The 24,730-nt window shown below is 49.5% G+C and overlaps 1 protein-coding gene across 1 annotated transcript in view; it reads left to right on the top strand.

The window, feature by feature from the left end:
- The first annotated feature begins 2,046 nt into the window (after positions 1-2,046).
- Positions 2,047-24,730, top strand: part of SMC1A (structural maintenance of chromosomes 1A) — a 90,555-nt gene continuing 67,871 nt past the window's right edge. Inside the window, exons 1-5 of the mRNA XM_029607480.1 lie at positions 2,047-2,155; positions 13,340-13,528; positions 14,055-14,167; positions 14,266-14,469; positions 14,608-14,846. Coding sequence (XP_029463340.1) covers positions 2,047-2,155; positions 13,340-13,528; positions 14,055-14,167; positions 14,266-14,469; positions 14,608-14,846 — 854 coding nt within the window. The remainder of the gene's footprint in view (positions 2,156-13,339; positions 13,529-14,054; positions 14,168-14,265; positions 14,470-14,607; positions 14,847-24,730) is intronic.

Below are 24,730 nucleotides of genomic sequence, written 5' to 3'. Positions count from 1 at the left end.
TACATCAGTGAAAAGAGAAAAGTTCAAAGTGCATCGACCCTGGTCCGTGATGTCTTCGCATCAGCCCTGGTGTCATGCCTTCAATAGCCCTGGTGTCATGCCTTCAATAGTCCTGGTGTCATGTCTTCAATAGTCCCTGGTGTCATGTCTTCAACAACCCTCATCTGTGATGCCGTTGCATCAACCTTGGTGACATGTCTTCATGTCAAGGCCCGTCTGCCCTCATCCTCAGGCCAGGCCTGCTGCTCCATGCCGATCCAAGCGGCAGGTCCAAAAGGGCTCGTAATGGTCGGAGGACCATTCACATTCCAACATCATGTTGTTGGCCTTGGGTGCTTGCAGGACCCAAAAAACAGCAGGGTAGGCGATCCAGTGATACCGTAGTGAAGCAAAAACAGGAGGATGCCAAAGAGCGTCTTTTTCAAACTTTAATCAAGGAGACGTAAAGGATCAAATAAAATTGCCCGACTCTGACCGAGTTTCGCCACCTGTGGTGGCTGCCTCAGGGGCTTGATAATCAAAGAACAGTGTTCAGGTGATGGTCCGGATAAAATCAACAATGTACATTCATATGGCGTGTCTGCACCAACAGTGTACGTCTCCTCTCAATACGATAAAGCTGCTTTATTTATCGTTTGAAAAAGACGCTCTTTGGCATCCTCCTGTTTTTGCTTCACTTGGGTGCTTGCAGGCCTGGCAGAGGGTAAGACCGTCTACCATGCTGGAACACGCCGTCAACCCTTGGTTCGGCCCTGGATCCATCTGGGGTCGGGCTGAGGCCCAAGGGCACTCTAAAACATCCCGTCACGTAACAGAATGCAAGGCCTTCAAGGCCACTCACGTAACAGGAAGTCCAAAAGTTAAAAATAATTAAAAAAAATTTAAAATCGGCCCACAGCTCGAAAACTGGATGCTCAATTTTGCCGGCAAAATTGAGCGTTGGATGTCAAACTCGCTGACAGCCGCCGCTCCTGTCAAAAAAGAGGTGCTAGGGATGCGCTAGTGTCCCTAGCGCCTCTTTTTACCGCAGGCCCTAATTTGAATATTTTATTTTAGTGAATCACGCGCACAGGCTACTCTCCTGGGTGCGCGCCGGGAGAGCGGGCGCTTGCCCACTCTCCCGCGAACTTTACTTTATCGGCCTGATAGTCTGGGTAAACAAATAAGCATGGGTGTAGCTTGCTTGTTACGCGGTTTCTACCCCGAATCAATTAAGCTTGATACTTCACTTAGATGCAGCTTCAGCACTGCTCTCTACGTCAATGGCGGGGTGGAAGGTAACTAGAACCAAAAAGTTACTAATAAGGGCCAAGAGTAACAGATAAGTATGAGAAAAAATAAGTGTGAAAGCTTGCTGGGCTGACTGGATGGGCTGTTTGGGCTTCTTCTGCCGTCATCATTTCTATGCTTCTATGTGTTATTTTGAGGAGAGACTGAACCAGTAAAGTCTGAGGGGCGAGAGAGCGGAACCTGCCAGCAGGCACACTAGGTAAAGGAAATCTTATTTTCTTGTTCATTTCCTGCCTCCACGAATGCTCCATTATGGAAATTTTAGAGCTGTGAGAAAGTTGCTAGCTCCCTGTCTCATTCACGGTTCTAAAATCTCCACTTGGTTCAACAAGTTGCCAGCTCTAGCTATATACGATCGCTAAATTGGCAACACTGAAATCACGTTCGAAGGAAGGGCAGAAAGCCCAGAACCCCCCTCTTAACCCCGCCCACTGCCGAAACAACCGGACGGACTTGGGGCGGGGCGCGCCAGTGAAGGAATACGGCGCAAAAGGTCGCGAGAGTTTTCCCCAGTCTCTTTCTCTTGAGCAGGAAAATCTCGCGACGGGCCTTGCGGCGCGTGCGCATAGCGAGTGGACAGTGGGCGCAGGGTGGGCAGGAAACGGGCCGCGAAGTTATATCGCGAGATGCAGCTTGTGGCGCGCGTTCTTGGTTGTGCATTTGTTTACCCGCGGCAGAAGGAAAATTCCGGGGCCTGGAAATAAACGACGAGGCCCGGGGGAGGGAGCTCGGAGCGGGCCGGTTTGTGCCGCTGTCATGGGTTTCTTGAAACTCATCGAGATCGAAAACTTCAAGTCGTATAAGGGGCGGCAAATTATTGGCCCCTTCCGCAGGTTCACGGCCATCATCGGCCCCAATGGATCAGGTCAGCATCTCTCCGGGAGAGGGAGGAGGGTGGCGATCGTATCTTACAGCAGAGGAGGGGGCTTGGGCAGAGCAGTGTCATGAGTCAAGATCCCCGGGTAAGCACAGAGGGGGATCATCTTTTAGCAAGAGTAAAGGTGCAGATGAAATAGGGCTTGTGGTATTGTAGCAGGACAGAAAAGGGGCAGATGAAATGAGCCCAGCGGCTGTTACACGTTTTCATGTACTGTGTTTGCCCTCAGCTACCCCAGGACGCATCAGATCTGCACTTTGCATCCTGGTGTCTGTCATCAGACATTGCTGTGTTCTTTTGCCACCCCTTACAGTTATCATGCACTACAGATGCCTACATTCGCTTGCTCCTTCTTTAGCTTTTATACCAAGGCTTCCCAAACTGCGGGTTGGGACCCCAAATGGGATCATAAAACCTTCAACTGAGGGCACGAGTACCCCAAATAGGAGCCAGCAGCAGCATTAGTATTGGACGTCAGCATGGAACTTTTGAGCTAGCTCACAAGCCCTGCAGTGGCAGTGCCCTTGAATGAGTTTCTGTGGTAACAGGAAGCCCTGCTGTTGCAGGACCCATGAGCTTGCTGTAGCCCAAAGACCCTAAGCAGACTTTCATTAGTAATGCTGCTGCCACTTGCAGATCACTGTCAGCTTGGGACTAACCATGAGGGGAAGGCTGAGAGTGCATAGGTAAGTGGAGTACCTGTTCATACATACATGCGTCCAGACTCCTGGGTTTTGCATCCCTGCCAGCAGAGACAGAGAAAACTTTACTGACACTGCTACATAACCTAGTGCGTCACCTGAAGCCCCTCAGTATTTCTCTGTCTCCGGCAGAGATGGTGTAAAACTGGCAATTTGTAGTAAAACAAAATAATAATGAAGAAGACTAGAAGGTTTCTGGATCCTCCCAGGGGGTTGTGAGGTCCTTGGGGTGTCGCCCCCCTAGCCTGAGGTGGTGATGGTGGTGGGGGGGCGGTGACTTTTTTTTAGTAGCTCACTCCTAAAGCCTGTGGGGAGGCTATCTGATAGTCCAGATCCCTCATACCCCAAGAGGCAGATTTGGAACCTGCTGGCAGCTCAGCACTTTCAGCCTGGAGGAGCAGGGAAGTAGTCCTTTTGTTTGCTATAGGACTGCATTGTAGTTTGGTGATGAAGCTTGTTTAAAAAATAAAAAAAAGTTCTCTGTTCTTCAGTTGGGGCTGTGTTAGCAGCCGTGCTAACAGTTATTTTTGCCAGCGGCGGTGCTGTCACTGATTGGAGCAGGACTGCTCTTCAGATTCCTCTGATGAGTGAAGCGGGGCAGCAGCATGCGGCCCCAGCCACGTGGTGATGGCGCATGGCAAGGTTTGCTGTGTGTGTGGGGGGGGGGGGTTTGCGTTCGTGCCTGAACATAACAAATTGCCATAATGGGGCAGACCAAGGGTTCTCCAAGCCCAGCATCCTGTTTCCAACAGAGGCCAAACCAGGCCACAAGAACCTGGCAATTACCCAAACACTAAGAAGATCCCATGCTACTGATGCAATTAATAGCAGTGGCTATTCCCTAAGTAAATTTGATTAATAGCTGTTAATGGACTTCTCCAAGAACTTATCCAAACCTTTTTTGAACCCAGCTACACTAACTGCACTAACCACATCCTTTGGTAACAAATTCCAGAGCTTTATTGTGGGTTGAGTGAAAAAGAATTTTCTCCGATTAGTCTTAAATGTGCTACTTTGCTAACTTCATGGAATGCCCCCTAGTCCTTCTTAAGCTACTGATGCTAGTAATAGCAGTGGTTATTTTCAAAGTCAGCTTGATTAATGGCAAGTAACGGACTTCTCCCCCAAAAACTTATCCAACCCTTTTTTAAACCCAGCTACACTAACTGCACTAACCACATCCTCTGGCAACAAATTCCAGAGTTTAATGGTGTGTTGCGTGAAAAAGCATTTTCTCCGATTAGTTTTAAATGTCCTAGATCCCTGCCCTGAGTTTTCCAACTTAGGCCTAGATTTATCAAAATGCTATAAATATAGCAGAAATAGCACCTGTGATAAAAGGGACATGGTTAGGTGCATAGGCATCGGGGAGGGGGGTGGTGTTACAGAAACATTCTGAGTTGTACAAATCAACTCTTCTAGTTATACTTTTCATCCATTATAATGACTACAAATTTTTAGTGATGTCAATTTTACTATGAATACCTCAATGTTTCTGTAACACTCCTCCCAAACCTCCCCCAACCCACCCTAATTCTAAGTGCCCCTCTACATCAGGTCTACCACATTTCTAGGTTCACCATGATTTGGTTCAGTTCATCTGAATCATTACCCATGAAAACCTTCTCCGGAACAGGTATCTCCCCAACATCCTCTTCTTTAAACACCAAAGCAAAGAAATCGTTTTAATCTTTCTGTGATGGCCTTATCTTCTCTAAGTGCCTCTTTAACCCCTCGATCATCTAACAGTTCAACTGACTCAGCTTTGGATATATTAAAAAATAAAGTTTTAACTGAGTTTTTGCTTCTATGGCCAACTTCTTTTCAAATTCTCTCTTAGCCTGTCTTATCAATGTCTTACATTTAACTTGCCAACGCTTATGCTTTATCCTATTTTCTTCTGTTGGAGCCTTCTTCCAATTTTTGAATGAAGATCCTTTGGCTAAAATAGCCTCTTTCACCTCACCTTTTAACCATGCTGGTAATCGTTTTGCCTTCCTTCCACCTTTCTTAATGTGTGTAGTATATCTGGACTGTGCTTCTTGGATGGTGTGGTTTTTTTTTTTTTGTTTTTTTTAACAATGTCCATGCCTCTTGCACACTTTTTACCTTTGTAGCTGCTCCTTTCAGTTTTTTTTTTCTAACCATTTTTCTCATTTTCTCAAAGTTTCCCGTTTGAAGGTTTAGCACTAGGACTGTGGATTTACCCCGTCCAGTATAGGTGGACGGGCAGGTGGTTGTTACTCGTTTGTGTGCCCATAGGGTGTACATCTGGTTGTCCAGATCCCTTCCTCATGAAGCCTCCCAGGCTGCTTCAGGTTCCCCGGGGATTTTTTCGTTTCCCTATGGCTGAGATTTCCTGTTCTTTTTAGTCAGGCTTTTTAGCTAACCAAATTGTATTTTCGATAAAGTATTAAAAAAAAAAAAAAATTCCAGACGTCACCTGCTCCTCTGATGGCTGTGTGAAGCTCAAGCTCCTCGCCTCAATTTTTTAAAATCTCTCTTGTTATAAGGTAATCTTCCCATGAAAAGCTTCCAAATTGCAGTGAATCGTCTATCGAAGCCTTGGGATGTCTTTGCGAAAGAAAGGGGAAAGCCGACAGTCGCTCAGCAGCGCATGGTTCGGAGAGAGGTATCTTTAAAGGATACTAATGATGCATTAGAATTAGGGCATCCCAACAGTGAGGTTCCAATAATTAGAAAAGTAGTCCAAGTGCCTGTTACAAGTTACAGGCACTTGCCTGTAGTCCAAGTGCCTGTAACTAAAAACTCACCTGAGCTAAAAAATTCTAACTTATCCCTATCAATTAAAAAGCAGAATGAAAATACAAGCAAAAAACAAACTTTGAAATGTTTGTATGCTAATGCCAGAAGTCTAAGAAGTAAGATGGGAGAATTAGAATGTATAGCAGTGAATGATGACACAGACTTAATTGGCATCTCAGAGACATGGTGGAAAGAAGACAACCAATGGGACAGTGCTTTACCAGGGTACAAATTATATCACAATGACAGAGAGGAGCTCTCGGGAGGAGGTGTGGCGCTTTATGTCCGGGATGGCATAAAGTCCAACAGGATAAACATCCTGCATGAGTCTAAATACAAAATTGAATCTTTATGGGTAGAAATCCCTTGTGTGTCGGGGAAGACTATAGTGATAGGGGTATACTACCGTCCACCTGGTCAAGATGGTGAGACGGACAGTGAAATGCTAAGAGAAATTAGGGAAGCTAACCAAATTGGTAGTGCAGTAATAATGGGAGACTTCAATTACCAAGAAACCACGAATGGGCGAGATCTGCACTTCAGGCAATTTCGCAAAGTACAAATAATGCAGATAAATGTTCAATCCTAACAGAATACTCCAAACAGCGTATTACGGTTAAGAAGTTTTTATATTTCAATTGGCAACTCCACAGTTTTAAACAAACACCAGCTTAATGGCGTCCCCCGACACGGTCCCGTGTTTCGCCGCGGGCTGCATCGGGGGGGATCGCCATACAGGAATTCACACAAGAACTGTAAAACAAACAAATTGACAAAAGTCAGGATAATGGAGGGACTTACAGCCAAGCTACATACAATGCAAGAATTACATGATACAGAGAACTATAATATAACATACCTGGCAACAGCATTCAAATAGTGACAGGGAGCGCAATGCCCTTCCTAGTTGACAGGTATTTAAAGGAGACAATGGCGCCAAAACCTGCAGAAGAACCAACCATGTGAGTTCAGGGACTCCGTTCATTGGTTCCCAACCCTGCAGTGCACCCCAGCAGTACAGAGACCAGCCAACCCTGCTACTGTGTCTAAGTGAATAGGAACCATTCGATATCGCGATTCAAACCCTTAGGGTGTACAGTATCCAATAAGAAAATCCAACGCTGCTCAATCCTGCCCAATAGTTCAGCATAGTTGCCCCCCCGTAAAGGCCGGGGAACGACCTCAATCACAAAATATGTTAAATCTGAAAGGGAATGTGACTTCTGAATCCAATGCTCAACCAAGGGTTCTTTTTCACGCTGTAGCCGTATGTTAGAGCAATGCTCTATGATGCGAGTCTTAACCATACGGGAGGTCTTCCCAACGTACAGGAAAGAACAGGGGCAAATAATAATATAAATGACACCTGTCGTGGTACAGTCGGAATGAGAACGCAGTTGAAATCGTCTACCTGAAATGGGATGTGAAAAGTGAGTAGTGACACAAGTATAGGCACATACGGCACACCGGCCGCAAGCATAATGGCCCGGATCACTGACAGAGACAGGCGGTACTGGGAGGTCCGTGTGGACGAGTTTATCTCGTAAATTTTTTCCCCGACGGAAAGTAAACCGGAGGGGACCAGGGAACAGTGTGTTAAGGGATAAAGCTTCCCAATGTCGCCTGATCATGGCAGTGATGGGCCGACTGAGAGTGGAAAAAGGTAAAATGCAATTGGTGACCTCGGGTACAGGATGTCGGGCAGAGGTGAGTAATAGGTCCCGGTTAGAATACAGAGCACGCTTCATAGCCTTTTTAACCACAGACTGGGGGTACCCCCTTGATAGAAAACGGGAAGACATGTCATAGGCCTTGTCCAAAAACTCCCTGTCAGAGGTGCACAATCTACGAAGGCGAAAAAATTGCCCAGTCGGGATGTTTTTACGCAATGTACTAGGATGACAACTCTGAAAGGATAAAAGAGTGTTCCGGTCCGTCTCTTTCCGGTAAATGGTGGTCGAAAAACGGCCATCAGTCACCGAGACTAGGACATCTAAGAAGGCAATCTGTGACCGGTCTAAACAAAAGTTAAACTGGAGATTCAGATCGCTAGCGTTAAGATGGTCAAGAAACAGGAAGAGTTGTACCTCCGTGCCTGCCCATAGTAAAAAAATGTCATCTATGTAACGGAGCCACAAAACAACATGCTGGAACCCTTCAGCGGGATACACAAAGGAATTCTCAAACTCCGCTACATAGAGACAGGCCAAACTTGGGGCCATAGTGGCTCCCATGGCCGTCCCTTTAATCTGGAGATAAAAAGATTCATCAAAGCGGAAAAAGTTCCTTGTGAGTGCCAGGGAGGCTAAAGACATTAGGAAAGAGGTAGGAATGCGTTGAGGGCCCGTTCTGGAGTTCAGAACTTGTTCAATAACTCGGAGGGCAGCAGTTTGAGGAATGCTGGTATACAGGGAAACAATGTCAAGTGTCACAAAGAGAAATGCTTCTTGAGGTACTGGTGTGTGCTCTAACAGGGAAATAAAATGTAATGAATCCCTCACATAAGACCGGATCTTTGGCACAAACGGTTTCAAAAATAGGTCAACGAATTGGGACAACGGTTCTAAAATAGAACCGATGCCTGCCACAATAGGACGGCCAGGGGGATCCTGTAAACTCTTATGTACTTTAGGTAAAGTGTAAAAAACTGGAGTAATAGAGCATGATGGTATAAGAAATTTAGCCTCGCGAGATGTTAGAATATGGCGGTCTACTGCCTCTTCTACCACTTGTGTGATCTGTTGTTGGAGCTGCGGGGTAGGGTCTTCTGACAACGGAAGATAGAAAGATGCATCATTTAATTGTCTCAGTGCCTCAGCCAAATAGCGTGTTTTATCCTGAATCACTATACCGCCGCCCTTATCGGCCGGTTTAATGATAATGGAGGGATCATTCTGGAGAGAAAGCATAGCCTTAAACTCTGATTTAGACAGATTAAACTTAGTGTACTGCCGACTAGTTGCCAGCATCTTTATATCTTGACCTACCAGGTGTTCAAACGCCAGAATAAGGGGATCCATAGGAAGCCTATGACATGTCTTCCCGTTTTCTATCAAGGGGGTACCCCCAGTCTGTGGTTAAAAAGGCTATGAAGCGTGCTCTGTATTCTAACCGGGACCTATTACTCACCTCTGCCCGACATCCTGTACCCGAGGTCACCAATTGCATTTTACCTTTTTCCACTCTCAGTCGGCCCATCACTGCCATGATCAGGCGACATTGGGAAGCTTTATCCCTTAACACACTGTTCCCTGGTCCCCTCCGGTTTACTTTCCGTCGGGGAAAAAATTTACGAGATAAACTCGTCCACACGGACCTCCCAGTACCGCCTGTCTCTGTCAGTGATCCGGGCCATTATGCTTGCGGCCGGTGTGCCGTATGTGCCTATACTTGTGTCACTACTCACTTTTCACATCCCATTTCAGGTAGACGATTTCAACTGCGTTCTCATTCCGACTGTACCACGACAGGTGTCATTTATATTATTATTTGCCCCTGTTCTTTCCTGTACGTTGGGAAGACCTCCCGTATGGTTAAGACTCGCATCATAGAGCATTGCTCTAACATACGGCTACAGCGTGAAAAAGAACCCTTGGTTGAGCATTGGATTCAGAAGTCACATTCCCTTTCAGATTTAACATATTTTGTGATTGAGGTCGTTCCCCGGCCTTTACGGGGGGGCAACTATGCTGAACTATTGGGCAGGATTGAGCAGCGTTGGATTTTCTTATTGGATACTGTACACCCTAAGGGTTTGAATCGCGATATCGAATGGTTCCTATTCACTTAGACACAGTAGCAGGGTTGGCTGGTCTCTGTACTGCTGGGGTGCACTGCAGGGTTGGGAACCAATGAACGGAGTCCCTGAACTCACGTGGTTGGTTCTTCTGCAGGTTTTGGCGCCATTGTCTCCTTTAAATACCTGTCAACTAGGAAGGGCATTGCGCTCCCTGTCACTATTTGAATGCTGTTGCCAGGTATGTTATATTATAGTTCTCTGTATCATGTAATTCTTGCATTGTATGTAGCTTGGCTGTAAGTCCCTCCATTATCCTGACTTTTGTCAATTTGTTTGTTTTACAGTTCTTGTGTGAATTCCTGTATGGCGATCCCCCCCGATGCAGCCCGCGGCGAAACACGGGACCGTGTCGGGGGACGCCATTAAGCTGGTGTTTGTTTAAAACTGTGGAGTTGCCAATTGAAATATAAAGACTTCAATTACCCCAATATTGACTGGGTAAATGTATCATCGGGTCATGCTAGAGAGATAACGTTCCTGGATGGAATAAATGATAGCTTTATGGAGCAATTGGTTCAGGAACCGACGAGAGAGGGAGCAATTTTAGATCTAATTCTCAGTGGAGCACAGGACTTGGTGAGAGAGGTAACTGTGGTGGGGCCGCTTGGCAATAGTGATCATAATATGATCAAATTTGAATTAATGACTGGAAGGGCAACAGTAGGCAAATCCAAGGCTCTCGTGCTAAACTTTGATAAAATGAGAAAAATTGTTAGAAAAAAACTGATAGGAGCAGCTACAAAAGTAAAACATGTCCAAGAGGCATGGTTATTGTTAAAAAATACCATTCTAGAAGCACAGTCCAGATGTATTCCACACATTAAGAAAGGTGGAAAGAAGGCAAAACGATTACCGGCATGGTTAAAAGGGGAGGTGAAAGTAGCTATTTTAGCCAAAAAAATCTTCATTCAAAAATTGGAAGAAGGATCCAACAGAAGAAAATAGGATAAAGCATAAACATTGGCAAGTTAAATGTAAGACATTGATAAGACAGGCTAAGAGAGAATTTGAAAAGAAGTTGGCTGTAGAGGCAAAAACTCACAGTAAAAACTTTAAAAAATATATCCGAAGCAGAAAGCCTGTGAGGGAGTCAGTTGGACCGTTAGATGATCGAGGGGTTAAAGGGGCACTTAGAGAAGATAAGGCCATCGCGGAAAGATTAAATGATTTCTTTGCTTCGGTGTTTACTGAAGAGGATGTTGGGGAGGTACCCGTAATGGAGAAGGTTTTCATGGGTAATGATTCAGATGGACTAAATCAAATCACGGTGAACCTAGAAGATGTGGTAGGCCTGAATGACAAACTGAAGAGTAGTAAATCACCCGGACCGGATGGTATACACCCCAGAGTTCTGAAGGAACTGAAAAATGAAATTTCAGACCTATTAGTAAAAATTTGTAACTTATCATTAAAATCATCCATTGTACCTGAAGACTGGAGGATAGCAAATGTAACCCCAATATTTAAAAAGGGCACCAGGGGCGATCCGGGAAACTACAGACCGGTTAGCCTGACTTCAGTGCCAGGAAAAATAGTGGAAAGTGTTCTAAACATCAAAATCACAGAACATATAGAAAGACATGGTTTAATGGAACAAAGTCAGCATGGCTTTACCCAGGGCAAGTCTTGCCTCACAAATCTGCTTCACTTTTTTGAAGGAGTTAATAAACATGTGGATAAAGGTGAACCGGTAGATATAGTGTACTTGGATTTTCAGAAGGCGTTTGACAAAGTTCCTCATGAGAGGCTTCTAGGAAAAGTAAAAAGTCATGGGATAGGTGGCGATGTCCTTTCATGGATTGCAAACTGGCTAAAAGACAGGAAACAGAGAGTAGGATTAAATGGACAATTTTCTCAGTGGAAGGGAGTGGACAGGGGACCCTTACTTTTCAATATATTTATAAACGATCTGGAAAGAAATACGACGAGTGAGATAATCAAATTTGGAGATGATACAAAATTGTTCAGAGTAGTTAAATCACAAGCAGATTGTGATAAATTGCAGGAAGACCTTGTGAGACTGGAAAATTGGGCATCCAAATGGCAGATGAAATTTAATGTGGATAAGTGCAAGGTGATGCATATAGGGAAAAATAACCCATGCTATAATTACACAATGTTGGGTTCCATATTAGGTGCTACAACCCAAGAAAGAGATCTAGGTGTCATAGTGGATAACACATTGAAATCGTCGGTTCAGTGTTGTGCAGCAGTCAAAAAAGCAAACAGAATGTTGGGAATTATTAGAAAGGGAATGGTGAATAAAACGGAAAATGTCATAATGCCTCTGTATCGCTCCATGGTGAGACCGCACCTTGAATACTGTGTACAATTCTGGTCGCTGCATCTCAAAAAAGATATAATTGCGATGGAGAAGGTACAGAAAAGGGCTACCAAAATGATAAGGGGAATGGAACAACTCCCCTATGAGGAAAGACTAAAGAGGTTAGGACTTTTCAGCTTGGAGAAGAGATGACTGAGGGGGGATATGATAGAGGTGTTTAAAATTATGAGAAGTCTAGAACGGGTAGATGTGAATCAGTTATTTACTCTTTCGGATAGTAGAAAGACTAGGGGGCACTCCATGAAGTTAGCATGGGGCACATTTAAAACTAATCGGAGAAAGTTCTTTTTTACTCAACGCACAATTAAACTCTGGAATTTGTTGCCAGTGGATGTGGTTAGTGCAGTTAGTATAACTGTGTTTAAAAAAGGATTGGATAAGTTCTTGGAGGAGAAGTCCATTACCTGCTATTAAGTTCACCTAGAGAATAGCCACTGCCATTAGCAATGGTAACATGGAATAGACTTAGTTTTTGGGTTCTTGCCAGGTTGTTATGGCCTGGTTTGGCCTCTGTTGGAAGCAGGATGCCGGGCTTGATGGACCCTTGGTCTGACCCAGTATGGCATTTTATTATGTTCTCAAGCATAGTGTGGAATTGGAGATTCCAAATTGGGTGATAGTCACCACCGATGCCAGCCTCTTCAGATGGGGCGGTGTGTCAGGATCAGTCAGTGCAGGGCCAGTGGTCAAAACAGAAAGCCTCATGGTCTATCAATTGGTTAGAGACGAGAGCGGTGCGTTTCGCATTACTTGCCTTTCTGCCATGGTTATGGGACTGCCTGGTGCAGGTTCTATCGACAATGCAACAACGGTGGCCTACATCATCCATCAGGGCAGAACCAAGAGGCAGGCGATAGCTCCAGAAGCCTAGAAGTTGATTCTCTGAGCGAAACAGCACTTGAAGGGGCTAGGAGCTGATCACATCGCTGGGGTAGACAATGTTCAGTCGAATTTTCTCAGATAAGGTGACCCACTTCTGTCTTGCAATATGGCTTTTTAGAGGAGGCAGCTGAGACTGAGGGGATATTTCAAAGCAGTTATTACCACCTTATTGCAGGCCAGGCAAACTTCCATATTCTTAGCGAATGTGAGAATTTGGAGGGTCTTTGAGTCCTGGTGTACTGTTAACGGAATGCAGCCTATTCAGGCTACGGTGTTGCATATTTTGGCTTTTCTTCAGGAGGATTTCGTCAAGGGACTGGCTAATTGTCTGAAAGTCCGGGTAGCGGCTTTGGGCTGTCTCCAGGATAAGGTGCAGGGATATTCTGTCACACATCTGGATGTCATGCAGTTTCTTTGGGGAAGCTAAGAATTTGTGTCCTCCGGTGAGTCTTAATCTGGTGCTTAGAGGAATGTGTGAGACTCCATTTGAACCACTGAGGAGAGTAATATTAAAGGACTTGAGTAGGAGTGAGAGTTTGGAGCGAGATCACACCCCTGCTAATTTGTTTTGGGTGTCCTCTGGGGTCATGTGAATTTTCAAGTGGTAAAATGGGTTAAAAGTTTGAGAAGCCCTGCTTTATACAGTGACTTAATTCCCTCACCTGTTTGTCCTCTTGTAGGGAAGTCGAACCTCATGGATGCCATCAGCTTTGTGCTGGGGGAGAAGACTAGCAACCTGCGTGTGAAGACGCTGAGGGACCTCATCCATGGGGCCCCTGTTGGGAAGCCTGCTGCAAACCGTGCTTATGTCAGCATGGTGTATGCTGAAGACAACGGCGAGGAGCGCATCTTTGCCCGTATCATCGTAGGTATGTGTCACTAGCTGTTACCCTAACGTGTATGATGAGGGGAATGATAAAGCAGAAATTGTTCTTGATAAATGTAGCCACTAAACTCTTAATGGGGGCTGCTTGTTTTTATTTCTCTTTGGAGCATGAATATGTGAGGTTTCTGGAAGCTCATGCTACTTAGTTGCGAAACTCTTGGGAACTGAGGTACTGTGTGCACATACGCTATAAAGGTTTGCTTTTTTAAGGTCTTCATTTTTTTTTTCTATTCTGCACTTTTTTCTCTGTATTATGATGTAATTTCTATTTTTATATCAGTATTTCCTTTTTTGTAGCTTTTTAGTATCTACATCTGTGCATGTCTGATAAAATGTCAGTAAATCTACACATTTGCACCTTACCCCTCACCAGAGCAGCAGTTTGCCAGTCACACAAAAGCAAGTTTCTAATTAGTAATAATAAAGGAAAAGGTCATACAAGACAAGCATGCAGAGAATTATGTGCAATAATAATGGTAAAGGGGACATTATTCAATGTTTTCTCATAGGCGGTTCATCAGAGTATAGAATCAATAGCAAAGTGGTGCAGCTGCAGGAGTACAGTGAAGAGTTGGAGAAACTGGGGATCCTCATCAAGGCCAGGAATTTCCTGGTCTTCCAGGTACCAGGGGCAGAGTGGGGCTCATGCGTGTGTGTCATGACCTAGGTTTGCATATTGTCCTTTGGGTAGCACATTGGACTTTCTCCTCTTTCTTTCAGGGTGCAGTGGAATCTATTGCCATGAAAAATCCTAAGGAGCGTACGGCTCTGTTTGAGGAGATCAGTCGCTCAGGAGAGCTGGGGCAGGAATATGATAAGCGGAAGAAAGAGATGGTGAAGGCTGAGGAAGACACACAGTTCAACTACCATCGCAAGAAGAACATTGCTGCTGAGCGCAAAGAAGCCAAGCAGGAGAAGGAGGAGGTGATGAGGGCATATGGGGAGTGGGAGGGATGAGGTGTGTGAGGAACTAACCTCCTCTGTGCCTGCAGGATGAAACTGGCGGGTCAGGCTATGACTAGATTTGTGACACACTGTGATCTCCCTTTTTTATTGCTGCAGGCGGAGCGCTACCAGCGCCTGAAGGATGAAGTGGTGCGGGCGCAGGTTCAGCTGCAGCTCTTTAAACTCTACCACAATGAGAGTGAGATCGAGAAGCTGAACAAGGAGCTGAGCTCCAAGAATAAGGACATTGATAAGGACAAGAAGCGCATGGATAAAGTGGAGGATGAGCTGAAGGACAAGAAGAAGGAACTGGGCAAGATGATGCGGGAGCAGCAGACCATTGAAAAGGAGATAAAGTAAAGTCCTTCCCTAAATTCTTACTTTTCTTGTACTTTACTAGTGGGTGGGTGTGTGTGTGGTGGGGGGCTTGAAAATTAGTATTGCAATTGTAACATTGCCACATGTTCCTTACCAGTGAGGGCTCTGAGTGCTGTAGGATGGTAGGTGCAGCATCCAAGGGTGCACTGGAAGCAGCTGGAGTTTCTGCTTTCCAGCATAGAAAAGAGTAGTCTTGGAAAGTGTGGTTTGTGTCAAATATGATTGGGAGAGGAAACAAAAAAACCTTTAGGTTGTGCAGGAATAGGTGTATGAACCAGTCCAAACACATTTGATGACAGTGTGATGGAATTACTAGTTCCTGTTCATATCCAGATTAGTCCAGACTCCTGGGTTTTGCCTCCCTTCCCGCAGATGGAGACAGAGAAAGTTTTACTGACTCTGCCATATAACCTAGTGTGCCACCTGCAATCCTTCAGTATTTCTCTGTTTCCAGCAGATGGTAGAGGTGCAAATCCTGCAGTCTGGGGAAAAAAAAAGAAAAAAGAGAATTAGATTCCTCCCAGGAGGTTGCTAAGCCCTGGTGGGGCCATCCTTCCTGGTACTGAGGTGGATAAGCCAAGGGATTGGGGACCAGGGATGGGACAGCTGGTAGTGCTAGTTCCCTCTCCTGCAGGAGAACTCGTAGAATCATCCTGCAGCAGTTGTCTCATTTGCACAGGTAGCAGCTTTTTTCAATTCCTTTTTTTTTTTTTTTACTTTTTAAAGTTAAAAAAAAAAAAAAAAAAGAGTAGCATTTTGATTTTGTCTCAGGAACAAGGCTGAGCGGCAGCCGGTGAGGCTGTGGTAGTGATTCCAGCCTAAGTGTGAGTTCTCTGGCAGAGGCTCACGGCTGTAAACCATGGGGTCAGGCCTGCATGGCTGAAACCTAGGGAATGCCACACTGCAGTGCCTGCCGCATATCTTTCTGGTGGGGAGGGCACTTCGGGGCAGGCTGCTGTGGCGCCTGAAAGGCATCAGAGGCACAAAGGAGGGGCAGGAGTGCCCCAGAAGGCCGCAGATATCTTCCTAGTGAGTGTGGGAATGGTGGCCATCTTGGCTTTGGCGGATACAGCTACAAAGCCTGCAGTGGTGTCGGGGGATTCCCTCCCGCCATTGTCCCTGGTCATACAGAGCCCTGTTGACAGGCAGAAGGCTAATTCGGATGAAGAGGGGGACCTTCTTGGGGAGGATTTTGGTGATTCCTTCATGTTTTCTTCTGAGCTTGTGCTACTCATGTACAAAGTTTACTTGGCCAGGAAAGCTGTGGGGTGGCAGACATCCCCGGCCTGAGGTGCCCCTTGGACCGCACCCCAGGAAGAGACCTGGAGTTTTGTGGGGAAAGACTTCTAGGCGGACTCAAAGGGTCCTAGTAATGGCGGCTCATCCGAATAGTCCGGAGGCAGACTCTGAGAACTTGGAGGAGGTAGTTCCACCGGTAACTGTGTCCCCAGATGCCGGTACTGCAGATACTGGACCGGACGTTGACTATCATAAGGTATCTGTTCCGCAAAGAACAACTGTGGCCCCTGATTCCCCATGTTCTTGAAGGAGTTGGGAGTCAAGGTTCTGCAAGAGGAATCTGATCAAGAAGGGGTAGACCCAGTCATTGATTGCTTAAGGGGTCCAGCGAAAGCCTTTCCTTTCATAAATCAGTGAAAAAGGAGTGGGACACACCAGAGACTGGCCTGAAGGTTGGAAGGCAATGGCTAAGTTGTATCATTTGCCAAAGGACCAGCTTGAGCTTTTGGCAATTCCAAAGGTGGATGTGTTGGTGTCAGCAGTCACTAAGAAGACCACTATTCCCTGTACGTACCTGGATCAGTCCAGACAGGTTCAGCTGTGCTGAAGGATATGCAGGACAGAAAACTGGAAGTTCATCTCAAAAAGATTTTTGAGGTATCTGGGTTATGCATACGGGCTGCAGTATGCAGCAGTTTTATGCAGAGGGCTAGTCTGTACTGGGTATAGCAATTGCAGGCTATGAAGCTACTGTCTGTATCTGAGGCTAAACAGGCGGAGCATCTGGAGATGGCAGTAGTTTGTGGCTGATGCCTTGTATGACCTCATCAGAACTTCTTCAAGACTTATGATGTCAGCGGTCTCGACCAGGTGACAAGCCCTCTCCAAATAGGAGCTTTCCCTTAAAAGGCAATGCTCCCAACTGAGACTTGGACCAGACATCCACTGATAAGTTCAACCAAAGGAGACACCTGGTCGAGATGTCCTCAGCCGTTTGCTTTAGAGTTTGTATGTCTTTCGATTGCTGCGTCATTGCCGAGGCTTGGTCCTCTGTGACCTATTCCAATTCTTGGACTCTGTCTCTCAAATCTTCCACCTCCTTTCGCAGGTCCCTGATCGCTTCTTGTTTCCCTGTACGTACCTGGATCAGTCCAGACAGTGGGTTATGTCCCCAATCCAGCAGATGGAGTCAGCCCAAAGCTTCGAGGGGGCGTCACCATAAATACTACTACCCCCTCTGCAGGAGTTCAGTATCTTCTGACTCCAGCAGATGCGAGTAGTGGAATCTGGGCTTGCTCCCGATTCTCTTTTTCCTTTGTTCTTTTGCTTCCCTTGGTTGGAGGCTTTATTGTTTGTAGGTTTGTTTGGTTGGATCAAGTTGTGTTACAAAAAAAAAAAAAAAAAGTTAATTGATTGATTGGGGAGGCGTGGCTTCTGTATTGTTCTCTGTCTCTCCCTTTCTCTATTTACCGGCGCTGTCCGTGGCTGCTGCGGGGTAAGTGTGATTTTCTTCTTCTTCCCTTGCAGCTAGGTTACACGCGGCTGCCGGTGCTCCGGCCTCCTCGCGTCTTCACCCTCTCCCGCGGCCATTTTGCGGCTCCACGTGGGCTGCACCGGGGAGAGGGCTGCTCATCACCGGCGGGTCGTGCGGCCAGGAGGGCCCCCCCGCGGCGCCGTTTCTGTCTTCGGCGGGTAGCGCAGGCCACCCGGGCCCCCCCGCAGCGGCGATCCGTTTCGCGGCCCCCCCCCGGGTTTTTCAAGGCGTTCTGGGCTGTCGGGGGCTGTTTCCCTTGCGCTCCAGATGCCGCGGCCGGCGCGTTGCTCGGCCTGTGGGGAACCTGGATCGCGCGTTTCAAGGGAGGGAATTTGTGCTCGGTGCCTTCCCGGAGGAGAAGGCACCTCTCGGTCCCTCACGCATCGGGCCTCCATTACAGCCTTGCCCGGGCGGCGCGGGCTGGCCCCTCCCCCATTCCTGGCAGGAACGGCGGCCATCTTACATACGCTGCATCCTGAAGGAGCCCAGGCAGCGCAGGGGGACGAGGTGGCTTCAGAGGGCTCTCCCCCGAGGTTAGTACCGGAGACAGACCCGGAGGAAGGCCCGCGGGGCAGGGTCCCTCGGGGCCCCCACCCGCGGAGGCCCCCCCGACCAGGCCGGGGTTTTCGCCGGAGTTCATACGGCTGATGCATACAGCCTACCTGCAGGACCTGGCTGCGCCCGCGGATCCGCCACCACCCAAGCTCCCGCGACCTTCGTCCGCCTATCCGGCCCCCCCTGCCCCGGCGGGTGTGGGGGCCCCACAGCTCCCCAGCCAACCACGGCTCCCCGTGGGCTCGGGGGGGCCTGGGTCGCCACCAGCCTCCCCTGGGTCGGACCCCGCGGCGGCGGGCCAAGGGGACTCCACTTCAGAGGGTGAGGACCCACGCACCCTGCGCCTCTTCCAGCGGGACGAGCTGGATGACCTGATCCCACAGATCATTCAGGGATTGGACCTTGATCCCCCGCCGGACCCGCCAGCTCCCGTCGCGCCCGCTGTAGTCACCTCCTCGAAGAAGGGAGACCCGGTGCTGGCAGCCCTTCGCCCGAGGGCTCGGGCTTTTCCCATTCATGAGTCGTTCCTGCAGTTGCTCACCAGGGAATGGGATGCCCCGGAAGCCGCTCTGAAGGGTAGCTGCGCCATGGAACGGCTATATCCACTGCCGGAAGATTTTCTGGATCTCATCAAGGTACCCAGAGTGGACTCCGCGGTGTCAGCGGTCACGAAGAGGACGACCATTCCGGTGACAGGTGGAGCAGAGTTAAGGGATACGCAGGATCGCAAGTTGGAAGTCTTCCTCAAGCGGGTCTTCGAGGTCTCCGCAGTGGGGCTGCGGGCTGCGATGTGCAGCTCGCTTGCCCAGCGAGCCAGTCTTCTCTGGGTGCAGCTACTGCTCACGTCTCAGGTGTTGCCACCCGAAGAAGCCGCCCAGGCGGATAGACTGGAAGCTGCGGTGGCATACGGGGCAGACGCTTCCTATGATCTGTTTCGGGTCCTTGCCCGCTCCATGGCCTCGGTGGTGGCGGCACGTCGACTTCTATGGCTCCGCAACTGGGCGGCGGACACGTCCTCCAAGTCAAGTCTGGGTTCCCTGCCATTCAGGGGTAAGTTCCTGTTCGGCGAGGATCTGGACCAGATTATCAAGTCTCTGGGGGAAAACGCGGTCCATCGCCTGCCGGAAGACAGATATCGCTCCAGCAGGGCGTTTTCGTCCTCCCGGACCAGAGCCAGAGCGCAAAGGCGCTATAGGAGTTATAGGCCGGCGGCGGCTCGGCCCTCTGCCCCCAGGTCTCAGCCCTGGTCTCGCTCCTTTCGCGGGTGCCGCCCCGCGCGCCCCGCTTCCACGGCGGGACAACCTTCGCCCAAGTCCTCTCAATGATGTTCAGCTCGCCCACTCCGCCGTCCCCAAGATTGGGGGGCGGCTGGCGTTCTTTTACGAGGAGTGGGCACGGATCACCTCGGATCAGTGGGTCTTGGACACCATAGGACACGGCTACGCTTTGGAACTTGTCCGCGCTCCGAAGGGTCGATTCATCTTCTCGCCCTGCGGCTCGGCCATCAAGCGAGAGGCGGTGCAGGCGACGCTGGACAGACTGTGGGAGATAGGCGCCATTGTGCCCGTACCCTCCGGAGAGGTGGGCTCGGGCCACTATTCCATCTACTTCGTGGTACCAAAGAAAGACGGCTCCTTCCGCCCCATACTGGACTTGAAGGAAGTCAACAAATCCCTCAGAGTGATCCGGTTCCGCATGGAAACGCTGCGTTCGGTGATCGCGGCGGTACACCGAGGGGAGTTTTTGGCCTCCTTGGATCTGACGGAGGCCTACCTTCATATCCCCATTCGCCAAGAACACCATCGCCTTCTCCGGTTCAAGATTCTGGACCAGCATTTCCAATTCGTGGCGCTTCCGTTCGGCCTAGCAACGGCCCCACGTACCTTCACCAAGATCATGGTAGTTGTGGCGGCTGCCCTTCGGAAGGAGGGTATTCTAGTTCATCCTTACTTGGACGACTGGCTCATACGGGCGAAGTCCTTCCGGCATGGCCAGGCGGCAGTGGCCAGGGTGATAGAGTTTCTGCAGTCCCTGGGATGGGTGGTGAACTTCTCCAAGAGCTCCCTCGTGCCTTCGCAGCGCTTGGATTTCTTGGGGGCGACCTTCGACACCCGTCTGGGGGCGGTTTTTCTGCGGCAGGACAAGGCGCACGCCCTGCGGGAGCACATACAGCGGTTCTCTGCATTACCAGCGCCCACTTCCTGGGACTATCTACAGCTCCTGGGGGTGATGGGTTCCACCATCGACATGGTTCCCTGGGCCTTTGCGCGCCTCCGGCCGCTACAAAGGGCACTTCTATCCCGCTGGAAACCACTTTCGCAGGACTACCAGGTGATACTCCCGCTGCCCCAGTTTGCACGGAGCAGCCTGGACTGGTGGATGGTCCCGGAGAATCTGGCTCGAGGCATGTCCCTCGATCTACCAAATTGGGTAGTGGTAACCACCGACGCCAGTCTCGTAGGCTGGGGGGCAGTCTGCGACCGCAGCGCCAAGCAGGGGACGTGGTCCGCGGAGGAGTCGACGTGGTCCATCAATCATCTGGAGACCCGAGCGGTCAGGCTGGCTCTTCTTCACTTCCTGCCACTCCTTCGGAATCGGGAAGTCAGAGTCTTGTCGGACAACGCGACCACGGTGGCCTATATCAACCGACAGGGCGGAACCCGCAGTTCGCAGGTCGCGCTCGAGGCAGAGATGTTGATGCAGTGGGCGGAACGGCACCTGGCCCGCCTGGCGGCCTCGCACATAGCGGGAGTGGACAACGTCCAGGCGGATTTCCTCAGTCGCCAGCTCCTGGATCCCGGAGAGTGGGCCCTCTCCGACGAGGCCATGCAGCTGATCGTTCGGCGGTGGGGTCCCCCCCACCTGGATCTTATGGCATCCGCTCAAAACACCAAGGCGCCTTGTTTCTTCAGTCGCCGGAGAGAACGGGGGGCGGAGGGCGTCGATGCCCTAGCGCTCCCGTGGCCGGCCGAGCTACTTCTATACGCGTTCCCCCCGTGGCCACTGGTGGGAAGGCTACTACGAAGGATAGAGGTTCATCGGGGGACTGTCATCTTCGTCGCGCCAGAGTGGCCGAGACGTCCTTGGTTCGCGGACCTTCTCCACCTAGTAATCGACGGGCCCATACGGTTGGGACATCTTCCCCGCCTCCTCCACCAGGGACCAGTATTTTTCGACCAGGCAGAACTCTTCTGTCTTGCGGCCTGGCTTTTGAGAGGCGTCGCCTTCGACGACGGGGATGCCCGGAGGCGGTAGTATCCACGCTGCTGCGGTCTCGGAAGACCTCGACGTCGGTGGCCTATGTGCGGGTCTGGAAGGTGTTCGAGCTGTGGTGTACCGGCCTGAACACAAGACCCTCGGAAGCGTCTGTTCCTCAGATCCTCCAGTTCCTGCAAGCAGGGGTGGACAAGGGGCTTGCTTACAACTCGCTTCGGGTTCAAGTGGCCGCTCTTGGCTCTCTCCTGCGTGACGGAGGATCTCTGTGGCGACACCCGGACATCGCCCGTTTCCTCAAGGGGGTCAAGCATTTGCGGCCTCCACTGCGCGATCCTTGTCCCTCGTGGAGTCTCAATCTGGTACTACGCTCTATGTCAGGACCTCCGTTTGAACCGCTGCGGAATGCGACGATCAAGGATCTCACCCTCAAGGCGGTGTTCCTAGTGGCCATCTGCTCCGCTCGGCGTATTTCGGAGCTGCAGGCCCTGTCGTGTAGGGAACCTTATCTCAGGTTCTCCGATTCGGGTGTTTCACTTCGCACTGTCCCCTCCTTCCTTCCGAAGGTGGTGTCTGCGTTCCACGTGAATCAGACGGTGGAACTTCCATCGTTCTCTTCGTCGGAGCCGCGGTCTCTTCGTCTCCTTGACGTCAAGCGCACCCTGAGGCTCTACCTGGAGGCTACGAATGATTTCCGGACTTCTGACCATCTCTTCGTCCTTTGGTCCGGTCCCCGCAAGGGATCTCAGGCTTCGAAGACGACCATTGCCAGATGGCTGAAGGCCGGCATTGCCGCCTCCTATATTGGGGTGGGGCGGACTCCCCCACCCGGCATCGTAGCACACTCTACACGCGCTCAGGCGGCCTCCTGGGCAGAGAGGCGCTCGGTGTCTTCGCAAGAAATCTGTAGAGCGGCCACCTGGAAATCGTTGCACACGTTCTCGAGACACTATAGACTACATCTCGCCTCGTCCGTCCAGGGACATTTTGGCGAACAGGTCCTACGAGCAGGCCTCGCAGGATCCCACCCGGGTTAGGGAAGCTTGGGTACATCCCACTGTCTGGACTGATCCAGGTACGTACAGGGAAAAGAAAATTATTACTTACCTGCTAATTTTCGTTCCTGTAGTACCATGGATCAGTCCAGACGCCCACCGCATTTGGGTCCTAGGGCCTACTCCTGCTCGGCTGTATGTGGATGCTGAGTCTGTTCAGCTGTGTCTCCTTTTACAGTAGTGCACTTACTGCTGTTGTTTGTTGTTACGTGTTTCCAGTTTTCCCTCTGTCACTGTTTTACTCCCTTGGAGGTTGACACGCTATGTTCGTGTCCGCCCACCCGTTGGTGGGTCGGTTTTTCAGTTTACTAAGTTATCACTCAGCGGCTTATTGTTGCCGTCCTGTTTCAACTTGATCCAAGCAGGGGGTTTCGGTTTACTCGGGCTTTGATATACTCGATACTGAACTCCTGCAGAGGGGGTAGTAGTATTTATGGTGACGCCCCCTCGAAGCTTTGGGCTGACTCCATTTGCTGGATTGGGGACATAACCCACTGTCTGGACTGATCCATGGTACTACAGGAACGAAAATTAGCAGGTAAGTAATAATTTTCTTATCTCCATTTTAAGAGCTGCGATAATTTCTGTTTTTATGTCCTTAAACCAAGTTTGGAACTCTTTTCCTGTTGGGCCTGTCTCTGCGCCAGCATCCGCTGGATCCCCAATGATTTTGTGATTGCTCAGTGCCGGTCCCTCCTCCTCCCCGGAGGCTGCCAGTTTCTTGTGCGCGGTGTTGCCACTGTAGGAGAAATCAGCCAAGTCAACCATTCACTGGTGTGTAGTCATCATTTCCCTGTACATACCCGGATCAGTCCAGACCATGGGTTAAGCCCCCGTTCCAGCAGTTGGAGACAGACCAGAGTTCTGAGGCTGCCCATATAAGGACGGAACCCACCCAGGAACCCTCAGTATTTGTCTGTCTCCAGCAGTTGGAACAGCTCACCCTTTGGTTCCCTGTTTAGCTTGCCCTTGGTAGTCTTTCTTCTTCTTTCTTTAGGGCAAGCTCACACAAGTACATTTTTAGTTTACTTCTTAATTATTATTATAAAAAAAAAAAAAATTCTTTTTGTCCGTTTTCTCTGAATAACTGTGTCAGGGCAGACAGTTTTGTCTCCCTCGCTCTTGGGGTTCCTAGGGGGGATTTGCCCCTTGATTTCTGTCAGCCTAGGTTCCCTTCCCGGTGACCTAGTGTGGGTGATACTGGTGGTGCCAGTCCCTCTCCCCACGTTTACTGCTGCCGTGCCCCGAGATGCCCATACCTCGGTGGAGCTTCAGGGAGGTTTATTATACCCCTGCCTCTGTGAATGCAATGAATTATTAATGTGAATAAACTGTTTTTTGTTTTTCCAAGCTTTCACAGAATATATTTTTTACTTGTCTTTGTTTAAATTAAAAAAAAAAAAAAAGGCAGCAGTTTGATTTTGTGAGGAGGGAGCGGGGTTCAATCTCCCGCCCAGCTCCTCAGGGGCTCCCTGCTCAGCTGTTTTTAATTACCTTAGCCGCTGCTTCTCTGCTCTATGCCGTGGCCATCTGGCTTTTTAGCCTGTGGAGAGTCGGCCTCCCGGTTCTCCCACGAAGGGGTATGTTCAAGGTGCATTTCAGGGGGTGAGGGCTCACTCTCGGGGGGGTGGCTCGGCCCCCCCCCCAACCCATAAGTAATCCGGTCCAGGCTCATTTTTTCTCAGAATTTATTTTATTAATGCATGATTCTTACCTGGCCAGTTTACAGAGGGAGGTGGCCCCCCCTCCTAATTTTTCCCCCCTTCCTAACCCTCCTAATTTCCCGGTGCCTTCCCCTGACGTTGTCCCGGACCCTCAGGGCTCTGTTAGGGTTCGTGTAGTCCCGGGAGCTCCCCCTCCCCCGATAGACCCCTCTCCCCAGCCTCTTTTGGACCTTTTTGATGCAGGGGATGATGATGATGATTCTACTGCCCCCCCCTTAGAGGGCGATGATCCCCGGGTCCTGCGCTTATTTCGGCAGGAGGAGCTGGAGCCTCTTATTCCCTTCGTTCTTCAGGAATTGGGAATTGATGCCCCCCCCCAGATGATTCTGTGGCGGCGGCAATGACCCCAAATGCGGACCCGGTCCTGGCGGGACTTAGGGCTTTACCGCGTCCTTTCCCTTTTCATCCTATGCATCGCTTGCTCCTCCTCGGGGAATGGGAGTCCCCAGAGACGGGTCTTCGTGTTGGAAGAGCTATGGATAAATTATACCCGCTCCCTGAGGACTGCCTGGACATGTTAAAAATTCCTAAGGTGGATTCTT

This window comes from Rhinatrema bivittatum, chromosome 1, assembly GCF_901001135.1.
Source record: "Rhinatrema bivittatum chromosome 1, aRhiBiv1.1, whole genome shotgun sequence".
Lineage (NCBI taxonomy): Eukaryota > Metazoa > Chordata > Amphibia > Gymnophiona > Rhinatrematidae > Rhinatrema > Rhinatrema bivittatum.
Note: the sequence above shows the minus strand (reverse complement) of the source record. Positions and strands in the feature narration are given on the sequence as shown.